The 14216-nt window shown below is 38.3% G+C and overlaps 1 protein-coding gene across 3 annotated transcripts in view; it reads right to left on the bottom strand.

The window, feature by feature from the left end:
* Positions 1–14216, bottom strand: part of ANO3 (anoctamin 3) — a 207844-nt gene that overhangs the window by 82963 nt on the left and 110665 nt on the right. For all 3 annotated transcript variants that reach the window (XM_056354931.1, XM_056354932.1, XM_056354933.1), the window contains exons 2-3: positions 8307–8519; positions 7298–7369 (exon numbers count right to left, since the gene is read on the bottom strand). In XM_056354931.1, the coding sequence (XP_056210906.1) occupies positions 7298–7369; positions 8307–8519 (285 nt within the window). The remainder of the gene's footprint in view (positions 1–7297; positions 7370–8306; positions 8520–14216) is intronic.

The raw sequence follows: 14216 nt of genomic DNA, 5'->3' as shown, positions 1-14216 counted from the left end.
ACCTTTCAGTCCCTCCTTTCATGTAAACACTGTATGTGTTGCACAGGTTATTCTGTCTATGCTGGTTTATCACATCACTTAATAAAAATTCACTTACAAGCGCTTCTGTAACCAAGCACTGAAAATCTTGCTATCATGCAGTTATTACGACACTTCGTTAGATTGTTAATTTTGGCTCAGGTCTTCATTTCTCAGTTCACTGCATTGCAGCATGGCACATAAGCAGGGGAGTTTCTTATCTATGAGCTTTGTATTAATTGGATTCAGGTTATATTCAGAATGCCAGGTAACCGTTACAGCAAAATTATGAACTACCTGATTCATGACCAAATTCCTATCTAGGAAGGATTTCAAGTCATGCTAAGGAAAATGAGTTACTATGCATAAATCCCCCATAATTAACCTGAATCAGGAAAGAAAAAAAGAAGGAACTGAAAAAAGAATACATTAATTAGTGTTGTTTTATTTACTAATGAGCGTTGGGTTTATTTGCCAAATAACCTAAAATTAGATATTGGTTACATCTAAATACTGAATGCCAAATTCTGTTGATTATATTAACCATTCATCAGTCATTTTTTACATCTTATTTGAAACAAAATATTTCAGCCTAACAGTGGAGGGCAGACCCTCGTATGATCCTCTACCATTTCTGATGCTACAATCTGCAGAAAGCTACTTATATGAGTCCTTGTGTCAGAATGAGCAAGTTGAATTTTTAAGTTAACAAGCAGACTATCAGGTTCACAACTCTTTCTCCTGAAAATCTTGATGCCTTAGCTATGCATTTGGTAAACCAGGTTTTTAAAGGCATTAGTCAGTATTGTAATATGAAATCCCATTTGTAAATCTGGCCCTGAGGGAACTGGCAGATGAAGTGGCTAAGCCATGGTCCATCATATTTGAGAAGCTGTGGCAGTTCAGTGAAGTGCCCATGGACTGGAAAAGGGGAAACGTAACGCCCATTTTTAAACAGGTAAAAAAGGAAGACACAGGCAGCTACAGGCTGGTCAGTCTCACGTCGGTGCCTGGCAAGATCGTGGAGCAGAACCTCCTGGAAACTATGATAAGGCACTTGGAAAAGGAGAAGGTGATTTGTGACAGCAAACACGGCTTCATTAAGGGCAAATCGTGCCTGGCAAATTTGGTAGCTTTCTATGACAGCGTTACAGTGTTGACGGATCAGGAAAGAGTGACTGACGTCATCTACCTGGACTTGTGCAAAGCTTCTGACACTGTCCTGCAAAACATCCTTGTCTCTAAAACGGAGACACATGGATTTGATGGATGGACTGCTCAGGGGATAAGGAACTGGCTGGACAGTCACACTTAAAGAGTTGGAGCCAATGGCTCAACGTCCAAGTGCAGACCACTGACGAGTGGCATTCCCCAGGGGTCCATACTGGGTCTGGCATTCAACATCTTTGTTGGCAACATGGACAGTGGGATGGAACACACCACCCTCAGTAAGTTTGCCAATGACACTGAGCTGTGTGGTGGTGTTGCTGGAGGGAAGTGATGCTGTTCAGAAGGACCTTGACAGGCTACAGAGGTGTGCCCGAGTGAACCTCATGAAGTTCAACAAGGACAAGTGCAAGGTTCTGCCTGTGGGTTGGGGCAATCCCAAGCACAAACACAGGCTGGATGGAGAATGGACTTAGCACATCCCTGAGGAGAAAGATTTGGGGGTGCTGGTGGATGAAAAGCTCAGCACGGCCCAGCAACGTGCACCTGCAGCCCAGAAAGCCAACTGAATCCTGGGCTGCATCAAAAGACACATGGCCAGCAGGTGGAGGGAGGTGATTAACCCCTTCTACTCCACTCTAGTGAGACCCTCCCTGGAGTGCTGCTATCAGCTCTGGAGCCCCCTACGTAAGGACATGGACATGTTGGAGTGAGTCCAGAGAAGGGCCACAAAGCTGACCAGAGGGCTGGAGCACCTCTCCTGTGAAGATTGGCTGAGAGAGTCGGGGTTGTTTGGCCTGGAGAAGAGAAGGCTCCAGGGAGACCTTACAGCAGCTCCCAGCACCTGAAGGGGCCAACAGGAAAGCTGGAGAGGGGCTTTTTACAAAGCCATGTGGTGATAAGACAAGGGGCAATGGTTTTAAACTGAATGAAAATACATTTAGATGAGATATTAGGAAGAAATTCTTTACTGTGAGGGTGGTGAGGAAGCATTCACAGCCAGGCTGGATGGGGCTTGGAGCAACCTGGTCTAGTGGAAGATGTCACTGTGCATGGCAGGGGGCTTGGAACAAGATGATCTTTAATGTCCCTTCCAACGCAAACCATTCCATGATTCTCACAGTGTTTGAAAGGGAACACAAAAAAACAGAAGTCAAACCTGGCAACACCAGCGATAGCGATTTTAACAACAGAGAGGGAGCTAGCAAATGGATAAGCACACCACATGTCAGTCCAGATACTGCCACTGTCCTTCTGTTCTTCTGCTAAACCCAAAGGATGATTTGAGAAAAGATCAGACCATTCAGTGGAATATTATTTACTGGTTTTGTGAGCCTTTGCACCTTACACAGCTCTTTTATACCTGTACCATGCATTAGAAGAGCGTTTATCTCAGTTATGGCAAGAATAAATCTATTCTTCCCTAGAAAAAGGGAGTTATGACCCAAAGTGAAACAAGTTCTCCTGCAAATCATATAAATTCCATTGAGCTTAACTCCAGAGTGCTTCATCTTCAGTTCAACAATAAAGAACTGCTAAGTCAACTGACCTCTGAAGCACACTCAAAACTACAAAATGGTGTGTAGTAACCACCCCCTACGATTTCAACAGAGAATACTGAAGGGGATTTTTCAGCTGTTCATGGAGATAAAATTCTACTGCAAATAACCTCGTCAAAATTGTTTACATTCACATTTCTTTCAAAGAAGACGGCCAGCCGAATTTGTGATCATTCAAAGATAAGGTTTGTTACCTTTGTGCATGTGATGGCCTTTAAGGAAAAAGAAATGTATTATTTTAAAAATTTACCAATTACTGTTAATTTATAATATAATATTTATAATATTTATAACATACCCTGGCACCAGTGGAGCAGCTCCTGGATTAACTCACTCATTAGTTAACCTTAATGTGTCTGCAATAGTTGTTTCTATTATTTAAAAAAAAAACACCAAAAAACACCAACTATAGAAAAACAAATTTTTATCAATGTGACTCTGTATGTAGTTACTATGTAGCTACCAGGAACTAACTATTCCCCACTTACATTTTCCAGCTTCAACTAGAGCTACAAGCTATTATTAGTAGCTGCAGTAAAGACAGAAATTCAGTAAATGAAGTTAAAGCTATGTCATTTAAATCCAGCTGGCACAATCAAAGTAATTGCTGAGCATGTCTTTCAGAAGAAAAAAAAAAGCAGAGTAAAACCAGAATGGAATATAAATATACACCACATTTTTAAAGTAAGTATCCACAGTCAGAAGACTGAAAAAAAGTGTGTGTATATATATCTCTATCTAAAAGAATTCCCTTTGAGACAATGAATGTCAAACATTTGAGTGTCACTGGTGTAACTTTCAAATGTATTAAAAAATGGATGACACCAGAATTATATTGTTACAGCAATGAGTTCAGACTTTAACGTCCAGGTTCTTGTGTAATACGAATTTACATGGATCTAGAAACACTGCACAAGTACGTTCATTTTTTCTTGTGTTTACCTCTTACAAGACTCTGACACTCAATTCTGAAAAAGTATGAAAAATATTTCCCCTCCTTTGCTAAATCTATGCCTTTTAAGTGTTTGTGACTTTTGCATCAGCATCAGAGAGCAGCCCGGGTAAGTCCTGTGCCACAGCTATACTGTTGTTACCTAAACAAGCACACAGAGCATCTGACCGTCTCTGTCAGCTCACATAAGCAACTCTCCAGTGTCCGGCATCAAAGGGTATACACCTAGGTAGTAAATATCTCTACTGTCCGTATAGGGGTTTCTGAAGTCTTCACATTTCATACCAGAACAAAATCTTTAGGCATCTTTCAGGAAAAAAATCAATTCTTACCTTAAGACCGCCTGTAACTATGTTACGGAGTTGGTCTTTCCTGTACGATTCAGCAATGGCAAACTCAGCCTTCCCTGCCACACAGCTTCAGCAGCAGGGTACTGGGTCCTCTGCAGTGGTCTTCCCACAGCAAGAAATCCTACCCTCCTCTAGCCTTGCATAAATATTTCTGAAAAAGTCCTGACAAATTTTAATGTTCTCGTCAAAAGCTTGTTCAGAGAATTCCCCCATGTGGTTATAGGATTTGACTAGCTACTTTCAGCTAAATGAGTTGACAAAAATGAATGTGTCTTGTTGAGAAGAAATTCACTGTAATTAAGTTTTTAAACTATATTATATTGGTTAGCAAGCCTCTTGGTCTCTTGGAGAAGTTCTCAGATAAAAAAGCATTTTCAGAACAGTCAAAAAGCAGGAATCTTCCATTCATTTGTTGAGTAAAAACCTTAAAAGAAGCTGCAGTGGAGCTGGAGGGATTAACGTTCTTCAGTGAACTGGGAACTCTGATCTTAATGTCATCCTTTTGTGGACTTAAGTCCCAACAAGTGATGAAGGTCACTTCAGCAAGAACTTTATAGTCTTCCATGATGCAAACACTTTGGAAAAGAAACCACTTTTTCAAGGAAGGAGAGGTAATAACATGATTTTGCACTGGACTGAACACCAAATTCTACAGACACGCTTTGAGAAATGTTTTGAGAAATGTTTTACTTAATGTCCACATCCAAGCAATAGGTGATTTCCACCTAGGTCAGATGCAAAAGCCCTGATCATAACCTTCACGGGGTGGAAACTCTCGTAAAGTTTTGGCTAATCACTGAGCATTCCAGTGTCTCTGAAACCTCATAGCTTGTTATATGTTACAGAAGCTCAGTGCACATTTTCTGATTCCTCAGACTAAAAACACTACTTACCACCTAAAACTGGCAAGAAAAAGAACATAAATCCATAATGCCCTTGATCCCATTTGTCTGTGCTAGCAGTAACAAAGGTGTAATACATTATCTTCTTACTTTATAAAGCCATCGATGTCACTAACCAAACAAGTCCTACGATTAATGGCCTCATCTATAGTCAAATGAAATAAAAGAGAACTTTCCAGTGAAGTCTTTCATCTGATGCCCATCTGATGTTAATCCCCTTCTCACAAAATTATAGTTTGTCTATGGACAGAACTCTGGAAAAGGAGAAAATCATTTAGCCTATTTTATGTACAGTTCCATGATGCTGCCTAATTAAAAATTCACCATATACACTTAATCCAGTATTCTTTCAGGTTATCAGGAGAGCTGTTTGAAAAGGTTCACTAAGATGATGATACCCATTAATCAGCCTACTTTGCAAACTCCAAAGTGCCGGAGTACTGACTAAAGCAGGCAGCAGTGCTGCATCACTTACGCCTATTTGGTGATCAAGTGATCAAGCAGCAGTATACGTTGTTTGGTTTTTGGGGTTTTTTTGCCTCCTTTCCCCTGTCATCCCGTTCAGGATAAAATAAAAAATTTTAGTCTTGCAAACAAATTCTTACCCACATCAATATGATCGTCAAAGACAAACAAACTGTATTTTGAAGGTTTATAGAAAGGCCATTTTTTTAAAAATTCCCCTTTAACTGTCCTCGATTTCTCTTTGTGAATTTAAAAAAATGAAGATTTTTTTTCCTGAGCCTAACTAATAATGCTGATTTTTATCTAAAGCAATTCTTACTACTGACTTCAGGCATTTATTTATAAACACTGTTTCCTTTCTTGCTTGTAGCTGAACATCCTAACCAATTATAAGTCTGTAAATACACAATAACTTCAAAGATTTCAGTGTTCTGATTTGGGATTCACTCAATTAACACAGGCAAATCAATGAATCAAGTCAACAAAGGGCTACCATTTAAATATTTTCTGTCTCTTCAAAGAGTATAGCTGTAGTCAGAAGAGGAGAACCATCCACACCAGTTTAATACAATTTTGAGCTGATGAGGCTCAAACTACCTTTTCCTCAGTCACTGAGCCCTCCACTTTTCATTTCAGGTTAAAACTAGGTGATGTGAATGAAAAATAGTGGATTGCTTACTATGAGAAAAGAAATACTGTTGCCATATATAAATATCCAATCATATCAGCCCATGTATGTGTGAGCCATTAGTAAAAAATAGAGCAGGATATTAAAAAAAGATTAAAGGAAATTATAAAAGTGAAATTTTCTAGTATCTGTGCTTGCCTATCTAATAAGCCCAATTACACTGACAGAGTGCTGTAGCTTCAACTTGAACCTTACTGAGACACGTGATTCTTTTATAAAAATCTTACGCCAAATTTTTGGTCCACATCATGATTTCAGAACATTTTGAATTTGTTTTGGAGGAAGTATCAATTTCACTCAGATTTCCAGTAGCTACCTCTTTAGGAGATCTTGAAGAGCCTCTTATCCATCATATATTTTGAGCATCAAGAAAAAAAATCGATGCTAAAACATGTGAGAGGTGAGCAGAAACAGCTTTCTGAAAGCAGATTGCTTTCCTTCAGCATGAAGATACGATTTCTAGTTTGATGCTACATTGACTGAGCAAAAAGATCTATCACAGTAGTTGTGCAAGGTGCAGCAATATCTGTGTGTACTTCAGGTGGGTAATACACAGCCAGAGAATTTCAAAATTAATTAATTTTAGAACTTGCAAATTACTATTTGTGTGTATATGCAGACTCATTTTGCAGTTGCAAGCATGGAATCATTCTAAGAATTACTCCTTTCCTACATTCTTTGACTTAATTAAGGTATCAAAATGGTATTAATGCAGGTATAAATATGCCCGAATTATAGCTATTTTTCTGCATTTTTTAATTTATTTTTTTTCCAAATTGGAACACCTTTTTTACATGAATATCTGAAGCAAAACCAGCCACATAACAACTGTAGCAATGACAATACTGAATAACATGCCTATACAGGAACAATAATAATGGAATAATAGTAACTATTGAAATGGAATTTCAAATACATGCTTCAAAGTGGTTGTGTTATGAAGGATTGTTATAGGAAAAGGTTACACAGTGCATGAAAAAAATACTGCTTTGCCTTTATTCCCTGTTTGCTATTAGTCTAAAAGGTGAGAAAGTATCAGGAAATCTATGACAGCACATATTTCTTTAGTCACATTTAGTCTCCTCTTAAAAAAACATGACAGTTCAGGGTAAATAGGGCCCTTCCACACTTAAATACTGCAAGTGTAACTGAAGAATCATTAATTTATTATTATTTCAGTTCAGACAGAAACTTACCTAAAAATGGATCGCTGTATTCTGTATTAGATAGCTTAAGCAAGTTGTTTTCCAAAGTCTCCATCACTTTAGCTGCAATAAATCCAATATTCATATCAGCATTCACATGCATTTTGTAAGTATGAGATATACTTTTTAAAGCTGTCAGTGACTCAAATGAAAATCTTTAAAATTAAATTCAGAAGAGTGCTTTCCAATGGCTTTCATTCTATTCCTGAGACAAGTTTAACTCAGTGAAATAACTACTAGAGCAATAATTAGTGCTTATCAACATTAGGGAAGGACTTATCACAATTCAGTAGCAGAAGCCAGCCAGGTTTATTTATTTTCTAAAGGTTCACGCACAGTTGGCAATCCTGTATGGCAACAGTTGGCAACGGGTGACACACACAGTGACTGGGATCTCCAGCTAGACTAGTCTCTCTGTTAAGGCATGTTTATCTGTTAAAATAAAAATCCTAAAAGCAAAGCAGTTCCTTTGTCCAACACAAGCTAAAATTATTAGGGATTAGCTCACCTTCCTCTCATTATCTCCATAACCACTCTTCCTTGATTCTGCTATTCATGAATGAATGCATCTGCTCTTACATGTTTGTAAAGACATATCTTGCCAAAGGCTTAATATTTATTTTTTTCTTTCTCTCCCAAGACAGGCTACAGAAACCTTCGTGCTCTTCCCTAGCCTACAGGAGCACTTTCTTTGTCTTGTTTTCAGTGAGAAGGAAATAATCTTGTAATTCAGAAAAATTAGTTTAAGCCTCACTTCAAACATTGTAGAGATTCACTCAAGAACTCAGTGCCAAGATTCTTCTAGCTGTTTTGTGCAAAAATATCTCTCCAACAAACTGTACATATCTGAACAAATCAAAGCTCATCAGATGCCCCTATAATTTAATGAAAAATGCTAAAAAAAAATATGTAAGACATCAGAAGAATTCCGGTGATATTCCCATAGATCACTTCTATTTCCAGTTGTGGATGAAGCTTCCTAAAGAGAAAAATCCCCTACCTCGTTCCGACACTACATCCACGGTAGCTGTAGATGTCCCTGCACTGAGAGGCTGAGGCCGGGGCTGTGGCTGCACACAGTTTGGCTGCAGGAACGACGAATGCTTGCTCAGGCTCTGAGGATGTGTTTGGCTCTGGGCTAGGCATGGCATGGATCTTCGAGAGGGTTTTAATGGATGCTCTTTCACCGTCTCACTCTTGCTTGTATTCATACCTGAAAAAGCCCAAAGAAAAAGAATGTGAGCTCTGCCATATTAGGCAACGACAACGAATGATAGCTAATTATGAAAATGCAAGTTGATTCATCCACTTAACAAGCAATGTCCCAACAAAACAGAAATGTTTAAAACAGTTAAATTCAAAAAAGAATACAGAATTGGGAAAAAAAATCCAGGTATTCTTCACCTACCCTTCCATCAACACCCCACAATTTGAAATCGCAATATCCTAAATCTGATGATTCTGTGGTGCATACGTCATACAGGCATTCAGAAGCAAACAACAGCACCTAGCATCATCCACGTTATGGTTGTTAAACAGAATTTTAATGCAGTGGTAGAAACAAAACTCCTCAAAAAACCAACCAAACAAAATGCAATACAAGCAAAAGATGTTCACGAGTTTCCTGAAGGATTCATGAACAACTCCTTTGAAATGCAGCTGATTTTGAGTTCTGATGAATCTAGCTGTCCCTGACCTTCAGACTGTTAACTGCTTCTTATTACTTCACCAACACACAGTATGACTTCTCTATTAATATACTGAAAAGGATATTAATATATCACTATGGAGCAGCACTAGGAAAAAAAGAGAAGGCCATGATGCTGCACAAGCACTGCTCAGCACTAACCAAAGCACTGGGGGGGGGGGGCGGGGGGGGGTACCAACCGTGTTGTAGTTGCAGATCTGAAACACAGCACCACAGGAGCTGCTGTGAAGACAACTAACTCCCTCGCAGCCAGACCCAGTAGACAGGGGCAGAAGTTAGTGCCATAAATTTTTGCTACTCTCTTGTTCAAATGCCTCAAGTTGTTCCACCAAAACCAATACAACGCGGCCTCTGAGAGACTGCTGCCTTTCCCGTCAAAGTGAGCTACACAGAAACACACCACAGAAGAAAAAATACAGTCCCCCAGATATCTGACAAATCTTTATGTACAAGGATATTAACATAAATGAAGATTAGAAATACACATTAATATGCACCTCTATCAAAAACATAAGGCAGAGGAAAAAAACCACAGAACACCTATGGTTACAATGCCGAGGAAGATTAAATACATGGGGTTTGCTATGAAGCGTGCTAAAGCCTCCTGTCTGTACAGCATCAGCAGATCTTCTGTCACTGCTGTACACCATGTCCAGGATCAGTGCAGAGTCTGTTTTACCACACTATTTCTCTGCTTGACAGCACAATTTAACTCTGCAGCGTGTTCTTATACATCTTAGTCTCTCAGTGATATATACTACCTCTCTCCGTGCTGGAAAGAAATAAGCAATCTAAACATTTCTGCTGCTTGGAGTGCCGTAAATTTGCAAGGAATTTTCTCTATCAACATCTGTGCCACTCAAGGAAGGATGTCACACTCAGCGAGCCTCTCACTTATCTAAATCTCAACAGGTGAGTCCACAAAGAAGGTCCTTTGATTAGCAGGGTACTCCCCATATTTAACTATAACAGCTAAGGTTTTAAAAAGGCCTTTCATTTAAAAACTTCCCCCAGCTGACCGAACATGCTTTGCTTCATTCTAAGCGCTGCTCTATCGAGAAATGGATTTCATGAGTCCACCAAGGACAGCCCTCCCAGTCTGCAGCATGGTGGCACTGTTCTTGGTCAGACAGATTATTAATTTAACTAAGGAAATTCAGGCAGATAGAGGCAAGCCTCTTCTGATTCAGAACAGGTCTCTGAACAGGTATGGGCAGAAAGGACTGCTTCTTAACGATTCTGAAACCCACGTTCTGTGCCAGCCGGGCACGCAGCAGCACTGGGCCACAGCACAGACGGGGCTCAGCACGGACCCCAGCAATGCTACAGACCCTCTCTGCTTTGCTACTGGCGAAGAAATGCTTTCCCAGAGGTATCCTTTCTAGCACTTCCTAAATGGACTTGTTTATTGGACTGAAGCCCACAGTACTTCAACAGAGCCATGGGTAATACAGAATAATATATAAAAGGATTTATTTCATAACTGTTCTAGATGGCTTTAACCATTGTCAGCAATTATGGACCCTATCACATCATTATTACTGTTGCCAAAAAAAAAATAAAAATAATGTTTCTTGCATCTGTACTGGAGTCACTGTGTGTAGCAAGATGAACCACTTTATTACCAAAGAAATTTACAGTTATGCAAATAACACAAACTGTCATTCAATTTTAAAAACAATTGAAGTGATACATATAAAAATAATAAAAAAAAGAGTGTAATTCTTTTATGAGGCACAGTCTCAATTTAAAAGAAAAGTACTCCCCTTCGTTCTCTCTCACTGTATATTTCTCTGTGTCATTTCTAACAGATTCCTTAATACCATGCTGCTTCTGCTTGGTGAGAGTGAGTCACAGCAAAGTAACCTCAGAGCACATTTGCTGTTACACTAGTAGTATGATTCCTTTCGTGACTCAAATTTAACAACCTAATTCGTTCTCTGCTAGTGTGTCAGAGCCCAGTTCTGTGACATGTGAGCTTTGGTGGCATTTGCTGTTGCGTGCCAATGTTTACCCAGCTCTGGCACACAAATAACTTGTGGTTGACATCACCAACTGGGTCAACTAAACTGATTTACTGAAATTATTCTTATTCCTTCCTCTTTTCTCTGTAGAGGTGTTTCCTAGAATCTGTACCTTTCCAGCTAGAACTTTGCTACACAGACCTCATCCAGGGATATTTGGATCTGCACTAAAACACATGTATATACTTAGCAAGAAAGAACACACTATTTTTTTCTATTCTATCTGCATTTATTGGTCATTTGCCTACAAAATACTCCTCTGGCACTTACCATCAGTATGAAAATGAGTATAGCATGAGTACAGAAATCTCTCATGTCGGAGAAAAAGGTGGTTAAAGTTTATGGTTTAATCAGATCCTACCTTTTATTTTAGCACTTCTGCCCTGGAAAATGTTCTTTCTGAGAGGAAGCTGGGGATTCCTGTTCTGTAGGCAAATCCCTGTATGGCTCAAAGCCAGAATAGCCAGCTGTACTACATCTTCTCATAGCTTCCTGGCAGAGCAGGCAGACAGGAGAGATGGAGCTAGAGTACAACGAGGTTTTCTGATCGTTAAATCAGTATGCATGATTTAATGCACACTCAACACTATGCCCATCTAGAAAGATTGTAAGTGAAGCCAGCTCTCAGTCGTCTCCAGGTTTTGGACATTAGAGACATGGAGGAAAAATTCTCCTATGCCTTATTCTGTGAAATACAGATACAGTCAATCATGTCTTTACTATTAAGAGAAAAAAAAATCATTGTATATTTGCATTTAATTTGCTCCTGATTTTAGATGAGGCAAGTTTGACAGCTACTCCATATGCATTGTTAACCCAGTGCTGGAAGCACACTTAACAAGGCTGGACCGGTGCTAATTTCAAAAAGAAGAGCCTAGTAACTACTGCCCATTTAATCCAGCATAAACCAGGCATAGCTACACTTTAAATCAAATCAATAGCATCAGCTTTATAGAGTTATGCTATATAATAATGTTCACAATCGCTATCAGCAACATGCAGGTCTTAGCAACTACACGTCATCACAAGTTTGCTTGATAAAAATACCTTCTTAATTGTAAAAAAACTTCTGTAAAGCCTTTGGCTTCACATACCATACATCACTAATTAAAATGAAATGTCATTCGTAAAACACACTATAACAGACTGAGAAGTTGATAAATCTCAAATGTTGCTGTCAAAAGCATCATCATAATTAGAATCTTTAATCACATAAAACATGAAGAAAAGCTTGCAATGGTTTTCATGACATTTAAGTTTAATGTGAAAACTTATTTCTACAATATCAAGTATAAAACAGCTCAATTGTGAAGAGCTTTTAGTTTTCAATACTCAGTGAATGTAACAGGTACTTACTGCTAAATAATCTTACTCTGATTGGCATCTGCAACCTACAAATGAAAACCTAATGTAGGATAATTACTCTACTAAATTCTGAAAAACGATAACCAAAAGATACTTAAATATGAAGACATAATGAATTATTTCAGTAACAGCAAAGTTTTCTTACCTATTTGTAATACCTCAACAAATATGTAAGGTATTCAGTGTCACGTATCAGACTTGTATTTGACTAATTCAGGAATGCACCCATGCTTTCCTTTTTTATAGCAAAGTAGAACCAAACTGGATAACCTCTGACTTCATTTTATGTTCTTACGGAAGGAAAAAACCCCAGCATCTAGTATTGTTATATCAAAAACACCTAAAAGCCTCATCAAAACTGGAGAAAATTAACCAATCCTTTTCTTGAGGAGAAAAAAAATCACACAACCAAGACATACACTAAACATGGGAGGAAACAGTATTCAAGGATGAACTGTATTTCTCTTCAATACTATCAGTATGACATGAAATCTCATGAATTCAAGTTTTCTAAGGTGTTTGTTTTGTGTTTTTTTCTCAGATCACTAACTGCTTTTTCCATTATGAAGTGAACAGGTCAACATAGAACCAAAGAATCATTTAAGTTGGAAAAAAACCCTTTAAGATAATCAAGTCAAACATCACTCCTATCAAATGCTTCAAGTGTAGCCACTCAGATGAGTGTAACTCCTAGGCTAGCCAAAAAATACATCCTGAATGAAGTCAGTTATTGTGATGGTGTTTTCCAGTTTCATCCCACTACACAAATAACATTGATTTATGAAGATGTTTATAAAATCATATGAGGTTTAATGATATCATCAATCATGCTTTTGAAGACTGGTTCCACTACATACCATGATTTTCCTTCAAACTTTTGCTCTTTTAAGTATTGTGAAAAGAGGAACATAAACCATTAAGTAAATTGTAAATGCCTATACTCCTCCTAGCCTTTTTTTTCCTCTCAAGTTAGACATGTGAGCAATAACCTTCAACCAAGAAGCATAGCTAATGAAAGGGAAAGGAACTGGCTGGATCATCTGAAAGTTCTCCAAGAAAACACACACAACAGGATATAAAAAAAAAAATATGGTTACTTCAATTAGGAATTATTTAAAAACTACTGAATCCTGGTAGAACAGGTTTCAGAGATGGTGTATTTTTCCCCTGTACATCCTGCAAATGGTATTAACATTTTGTGCAACCTTCAGTTTCTGGTTTCTTATTTTATAGAACTTTATCCATTAGATAAAGAAATAGAAAACAATTCCTTTACTTATTTAGATAATCATAGATTTTGATACCAGATCATTTTTTTTTCTGATTAGCCGTTTAGAAAGAACTACTTCAATGTGGAAGTCTAAGGAAGGCTAATGAAACCTTATCAATATTTCAGCTTTTTTTCTTGACTTAACAATAGAGTGGCACTCAACTTTCCAATAGCACTGTAACAACAGCAAACAGAAAGAGTTAAAAAGTCACAGTAGTCCTTTTGGCTATAGACCTTCCACAGACAGTGATTTATTTTGTTTATAAATAGCTGCCTCTTGCAAAAATAAAAATCCCTTTCTGAGACACTGTTTCCCAGGAAAAGTCTCCAGCTTCTGTGGTGAAACACCATTGGCCAGCACCCAATTTAGTAAGGGATTCAGTCCTCGCGACCTCTGCATGACAGTGCAGAGACAATTTGACATATACTTCCAGGTCACTACTGCAAATACCAGCTAGGTTTAAAAATGATCCCTAGAGAAACTCTGCTGGAAAACTCGTGAATAACTGGTTTACTATTTTTAAGCTTGATATTCATGTTTGG

Source organism: Falco biarmicus, chromosome 10, assembly GCF_023638135.1.
Source record: "Falco biarmicus isolate bFalBia1 chromosome 10, bFalBia1.pri, whole genome shotgun sequence".
Taxonomy (NCBI): domain Eukaryota; kingdom Metazoa; phylum Chordata; class Aves; order Falconiformes; family Falconidae; genus Falco; species Falco biarmicus.
This window is presented reverse-complemented; position numbering and strand designations above follow the sequence as displayed.